This window comes from Sciurus vulgaris, assembly GCF_902686455.1.
Source record: "Sciurus vulgaris genome assembly, chromosome: 9".
In the NCBI taxonomy this organism is placed as follows: domain Eukaryota; kingdom Metazoa; phylum Chordata; class Mammalia; order Rodentia; family Sciuridae; genus Sciurus; species Sciurus vulgaris.
The window spans coordinates 28,275,635-28,282,009 of NC_136469.1; the positions used below are offsets into that span (position 1 = coordinate 28,275,635).

The following is a 6,375-nucleotide window of genomic DNA, read 5'->3' on the forward strand; positions in this document are numbered from 1 at the left end:
CCCAGCCCCTGCTGGCCTCCCGCAGGGGAGGCTGCCTTCACTCGGCAGCCCGCTGGATGTCCTTGCAGTCCCCCTGCCTCCCTGGGAAGTGTGCTCTTGCCTCCCTCCCCAGACAAAGCGTGGGCCTCGTGACAACTTGCAGGACTTTGGGGTGCTCCATGCCAGACGCAGGGAGGCCTCTGCAATTGTGGGGCTTTCCCCATCGCAGTACTTTGCTGAAAGCCTGGAACGTCCGAGTTAATCACAAAATTACAACTTAAACACTTTGAAAAGAACCAACCCTCTCAATTGAACTGACAGTGTGAGGCTTTTTCACGTGACTCACTCGTGGGAGCCGGCATCAGGGGTGGGATAGGTAGCAGGCAGCCTTGCCATACCCTAGGTCATGAGGCAACTTGTGGGAAGGTTTAGAAGAATGTTAAAAATCGGCATGTGCAGGCTGAGGATGCAGTTCCGTGTTAGAGCATGTGCTTGGCATGGGAGAGGACCTGGGTTCAGCCCCCAGCAATGAAAAAAAATTGGCATACTCAGCACGCCATGAAAAAACCTCACGCAGAGAGATGCACTGGCATTCAAATAACTGCATGTTAATAAGCCTTATAATCTTCCAGAAGGAGGAAACTTTACAGCTGTGTGCCCAGAACTTAAGAGAATTCACGCAGCGATCATTTGGGTGGGCACCTTTCAACTAGGGGGCCCAGACAGGGAGCAGTGAGGTCCTGGGATGATTGACCACCCTGCCTCGTGGGCCAGTGCAGCCTGTGTTCTGGATAAGGATGCAGACAGAACCCATATCATGTGGTTCACAACTGGTGCTTTTCCATTTGCTGATGGAGTTCAGTTGTCTCAGCTCCACAGAAGCCTGTGTGAATGCACACAGGACCCCTTATTTGTAGTTCTGGTGGTGACTGAAAGCTGTGTGTTGACATGCATGCTCTCTGGTCACCCTATGCATGTTGGCAGGGTCCTGTCTAACCCCGTGTTCCCCACACAACTCTGAGGAACAGCCGAATGGCACTGTCACATTCAGTGCCTGGAAGAGAGATCCAGGAGGCTTGTCCCCAGCAGTACCCATTCTCGGTGGCCCAAAGGTCGGCCTGTGAATTCTGGCTTATTCCCAAAGGGAGTGGGAAGAAGAGGCCTCCTGGTCTTCCTCGCCCAGTCCAGACCTGGCCTGGGGCACAGTTGTGTGGGGGACACACGATGCTTCTGTGCCTCCATCCTCATCCCCATTACCATGCGTCCGGGTGTCCCATCCTCGGGAACAGTTTTAAACACATTTTTATTTTTAAAAAACAACCACAAAATGACTTTCGCTGGCTTGTATGTGTCCTCATGACTGGAGTATGTGAGCTAGCATAGTTTCTCGCAGACACAGGTGATGAGTCTCGTGGTTGAATCACTAGACGCTTCTTGTGTAACTGCAGATAGGACCTTCCTGCCCCCTCACTCCCATGTTTTCTTACCCTCCGTCCCCCAAGGTTGGTTCTGAGGCTCCACTGAGAAAAGTATAGGCTAGGAATGGGTGAATAAAGGTGAAAGAAAGTAAAGCTGATGCTCTTGTCTGCATTTTATTTGACAGTTTGATTTGACAGTTTGAGAGGCACCTCAGAGTTTCCTCCTTTACCCAGTTGAGACTGTGGGAAATCCCGAAGCAGAATGCTGGTATTCACCGTGCTGTGCTTAACAGAGCAGCTCCTGATTCCCGGCCCTCTGCCGCCCGCATGCTTCTCAGATTCTCATGCTCCCAGGCAGCCCTTAGCTTCTTCCCGATGCAGGTGCTTCCTGACCTCCTCCCTGCCAAGCACGCCCCTGGAAACTTTATATGACAACTTCTCAGCTCTCCACTCTGCCTGCCTTCCCACATCAGAAGTTGGCGAGTGCCTGGGAGGATTCCAGGAGTTCTGCTGTTTTTCCCTTAAGGGGAGGAGCGCCCTTTAGTGAATAGCAGGCTTCTTACAGGTGTTTTGGGGAAGGTTTTGTTGTTTCTCCAACTACATTTCCAAAGCTAAATTTTTATCATAAGATGGTATGATGTCAGGTAGCCTTTGGGATAAGAGAAGATGATTATATTGGATAAGGCTCTGGTTTTAGAGAGGACTTTTGGGATTACACTTCCATTTTCTCTGAAGAGTCCTTAGCACGGTTAAGAAAGGACAGTGCCTTCTGCGGTTGGCTTCTTTGTTCGCCCCAGGAAATCATCCCAGCCTCGGAGACGAGCAGCAGCCATCTAGTGGCCGAGAGGGGAATGACAGGGAACCCGCTGCCAGCATAGCAGCAGACAGGGAAAGGCTGCCGCCCAGGGAGCGCCTTCTCCGCGGGGGTGGGGGCGGCTGCCTTCAGGGGCAACTGGGGGACGATTTGGGGTTGCTTCCTTAATTTAAGATAGACAAAACTGTCAACCGTGTTGCTTCTGTTGAAAGTAAGTCTGGTTTCTGTCCCCGCTTCTCTCCTCGCTTCTCTCGCTCCGCCGCCGCCTTGCTTCCCCTGCCTAGGTCCCGGGCGATGGTACGTACTAACCGCACCGCAAGGCTGCCCTCTGCCGCTCACGTGCTGTTCCCCCGGGAGGAGAAAAGGAGAAATAACCGGGGCGTAGTCCGGGGGGAATTGGAGTGGGAAAGTGAGCATTTGCTGCCTGTTTTCGGAGCTGGGGGAGCAGGCGCTTTGGGGAAAGGGTTCGGCCGCCTCTGATTCCAGGAGCTGGAAGCTCCAGGTTGCCCACGAGGCTTTGCCCAGGGTGGCAACTTCCCAGGGTCATCGAAACTGCCCTGGGCAGTTAGTGCAGGTTCCGCCTGAGCCCGAGGCCCTGGAGGCAGCTGCGGGCCTCTGGGGAAGGCACACTGTTGAGTCTTGTCCCCAGTGCTGGAAGAATCTGTAGCGCCAGGGCTGTTAGATGATAAACTGCCCCCGGATCACTGTCCCCTGTAGCTCAGGGTGCCTGAGAACTGCCAGCCCCTCACATTTGGAAAATCCGAAGTGGCAGGTTGATGGCTCTTCCTAGACAAGCAAAGTAGTACTGGAACCGAGTCAAGGGGATGAAGGGGGACGAGGATGTGCTCCCAACGTGGGGCAGAGTGACTCTCTTGCCATTCTGTGGCATTCTCTCTGTTTCTGAGCAGAGCAGCTTAAAAACGTTGGGGTGTGACAAGATGAAGAGACCCCTCGGTGGAAGAGAGGAGCAGGTCCGAGATAATGGAGGGTGGAAAGTGAGGGGTTTGCTCTATCAGATTCCCAGGCCTTTTAGAGGTGGCACAGTCATTTGGGCTTAGGGCATATTTATGTGACACGTGAGAAGTTTCTTTAGACGAGTAACCCATCGAAGACCGAGTGGCCTCAGAGGGTTTGCCGATTTCCCAGGTGCAGCTCAGAGCAGAGAGGACCCCCTCCGCCACCACGTGGTCCCTGGCTGGCACCAGTTGCCTTTTCCCTGGGCCACCAGCCTGGGTCGTGGGAGGGTCGGAAGCAACCATCCCGTCTAAGCTCTGGTAGAGCTGGGTTACTTCTCCTCTTCTGCTCCTGGTCCCGTGCATGCTCTGTCGTGCTCTGACTGTGGCGGCCGAGCCCCAGCCCGGGCCCGGGTAACGGAGGTCTCTGCTGGTCTCTCCGCAGAACACGGCTCTAGATAAGGAGGGGCAGATCTTCTGCGGCAAGCACCGTCCGGACGGCAGCCGGCCTGCGGCCGAGCAGACCCCGCCGGCGCCCGCCTCGGCCCACGAGCCCCCTGCCCCTCCGGAATCCCCCGCGGCCGCCGGCCCCGCTGCTGCCAGGGGCGGGGAGCGGGCGGGGACGTGGCGCCGCCACCGAGACTGAGCCCTCTGCTGCAGAGGGGCCTAGGCCACCCGCCGTGCCCGGAAGGCGCCTTTTCTGCCGACCCTGCTGCGTCCTGCGCCGAGGGAGCCTCTCCTGACTGCTCGTTTCTCAGTTTGCTGGCACCTTCCGTGGGCCGCCTGGGGACCAGGAGCCCGCGCTGCAGCCAGTGTCCGGGCTCGGCCTCGCCCTGCGCTCTGGGCTCCGCCTCTGGCTCCTGGAGGCGTCGCAGGCCCTGTCGGCCTGGAGACGACATTCCGAGGGCCTGGGTTGAACTGGCCGCTTCACCCAGAGACCGCAGCGGTTATCAGGCACTCGGGGACCCTGGGCACTCGGGTGACCCAAGTCCCTGGGGAGCTCTTCTTCGAGGACACTTTTTCTTACAAAGGACCCAGGCCTGCATTTGTCCCTTCCTGACCGTCCTGTGAAAGATAACATGACACCTTCTCTGCTGAGGGAGACTGAAGCAATGAACACCTAAGAGGACAATCCTGTCATTGGTCACTAATTCCAGACTGCCAAGGCGTTCAGGCACCCGAGGAAGCAACCGGGCCAGTGGTGAAGGTGCTGGGTCACCTGAGACCAGGTGGGCTATTTATTTGTACACAACCCAGGAGGCCACCTCTTCCTGGAGACGTGGTTATCCCAGCTTCTCCATGGCCTGTTAGGAAGTTCGAATGAGACTGCTTTATGGGTCTTTGGTGTCAGGCTAGGCAGCTGTGGCAGATGTCCCCTCTCCTCAGCAAGCCAGCCCCGCGTGGAACACAGCAAACCTGGGGGCGAGTCCCCTCCATGGCTCCTCTCATCAGCTGCTTTTCATCAGGACCTCAGCAGAGGGACTGGCCTGAGCACAGCCAGGACTGGTGGGAAGGTGCTCCTCGACATCCTGTTCATGAACCTTCTGGAAGGCTGCTGGCAGTTTTTCCTTCTTTTCCACCACTCTGCTCTTTTTAATAATTGTACATAACCCGCGTATTTGTTTTACCTGTTCATCTTCTAAGCTGGGGCGGGGGGGGTGCGTAGTTTATCTCATTGTTAGATTTTTTGCCTTCTTACAAGTGTCCCCAACCTGCAATAAATTCTTCCCTCTTCAGAAAAGGCCGTCAGAGATGGCAGAGGTTTCCGTGTGGCTGTTGTGGAAAGGATGGGATCCAAGCACTGCCCTTGGCCAAGGCCCCCCGCGGGCGCCGGTGTCTGAACGCCAGGTGGAGCTGGAAGGCTTGGGAAGAAGGGGAGATGTGCCTTGGCTGGTTTGTGTGACCACAGGTGCTCCCAAAAAGACAGGCCACCCACTCACAGTAGAGGGAACTGGTAGCAGGAGGGTCAGGCTTCATGGGGGGCGGGGAGCAGGGGAGCAGCTCTTTTTGACAGTCTCCCTCTAGCCTGTGTCTGGGCTGCAGTGCTGTCTGCCAGCCTCAGGTTTCTGTTACCTCAGAAGGTCTGCTCACCTGTTGCCCCAGTGACCCTGGTCCTGCCTCTGCCCCCAGCTTCTCGAGGCTTTTCAACCCCAGGGCTTAAAATCACCCCACCTGGCTCTGCACTGCTCAGTTGCTGTTTGTGAAGGGATGAGCTGATAGGCCAGGTGGCATGGTCATTTCTGGGCTGGTGCTGAACCCCGATCTGGTCCACAGGCTGGTCATAAAAAGCAGGTGGGTTTCCTAGACCCATAGCTATAGTAGGGAGAAGCTGCAGAAGGAAGGCAGTTTCTGATTAATGAGGCATAGTTCTAGAACATTCTGCCCATGTTTCCTCACTGGTTAAAGAGCACACTTTCTCCTAGCTTTCACGGGACCATTTTTGTTCATGCTGGGGAAGAGCTAATATGGAGGGAGGAAGCCCCCACCTTGCTTCGAGCCCGAGACCTCCCTCCCTCAAGCTGCTGGGTTCACGGAAATTTGCCAAATTTTTAAGAAAGGAGACAGGTGGCCAGGGCAGCACCAGCCCTTGGTGTCAGGAAGAGGGACCCTTCCTGTACAGCACCAACCCCCTGCTAGGATGGGATGCAGACAGGAAGCAGCACGAACCAGGCGCAGCCGCACTGCCCAGCATCCTTAAATAACTGATTCCTTAAAAACCTAGAGAAGGATGAGATGGTAAAGGAGCAAAGGAACATGTCCAAGGTCACAGAATTAGCAAGAGCCACAGCCATGATGAAGTTTAGGTTTTCCTGACTCTAAAGCCCATGATGTTTGGGGGTGTCCTGTTTTCCCAGGGCAGCAAGGCCCAGAGGCAAGGGGTCACCAAAGTAGTGAGCCTGCATAACAGTTCTGCTACCACAGGCAGATTGTTCACTGGCCCATTTGCTGGGTCAAACAAACATTGAGTTCTGATTCTGTTCTCAAATCCAAATTAAATACCAGTACTTAATTGTTGTGCTTCTCAGGTCCTGTACAGAAAAAAATGGCATGTGCTTGTTTTCTGATCAATGTCTATAGAAATTGACCTTTGGGGGTCAAAAAAGGGAAATGGTGACTTGCTGAAGCCATCAGTGGGTGCCTGCTGGGCTCAGCAATTAGACAGGTGTCTCATTCTCTCATTCTGTCTCTTTCGATCTCCATCTCTTTTCAA

At 55.0% G+C, this 6,375-nt stretch overlaps 1 protein-coding gene across 10 annotated transcripts in view; it reads left to right on the forward strand.

Moving 5' to 3' along the window:
- DCLK2 (doublecortin like kinase 2) overlaps positions 1-4,268 on the forward strand; it is a 155,319-nt gene extending 151,051 nt beyond the window's left edge. For 7 of the 10 annotated variants that reach the window (XM_079154197.1, XM_079154192.1, XM_079154194.1 and 4 more), the window contains one exon: positions 3,610-4,268. In XM_079154197.1, the coding sequence (XP_079010323.1) occupies positions 3,610-3,810 (201 nt within the window). In that variant the 3' untranslated portion in view covers positions 3,811-4,268. Of the gene's footprint in view, positions 1-1,582 lie in introns of all 10 variants that reach the window. The other 3 variants (XR_013766254.1, XR_013766255.1, XM_079154199.1) reach the window with 3 other exon arrangements.
- The last annotated feature ends 2,107 nt before the right edge of the window (positions 4,269-6,375 follow it).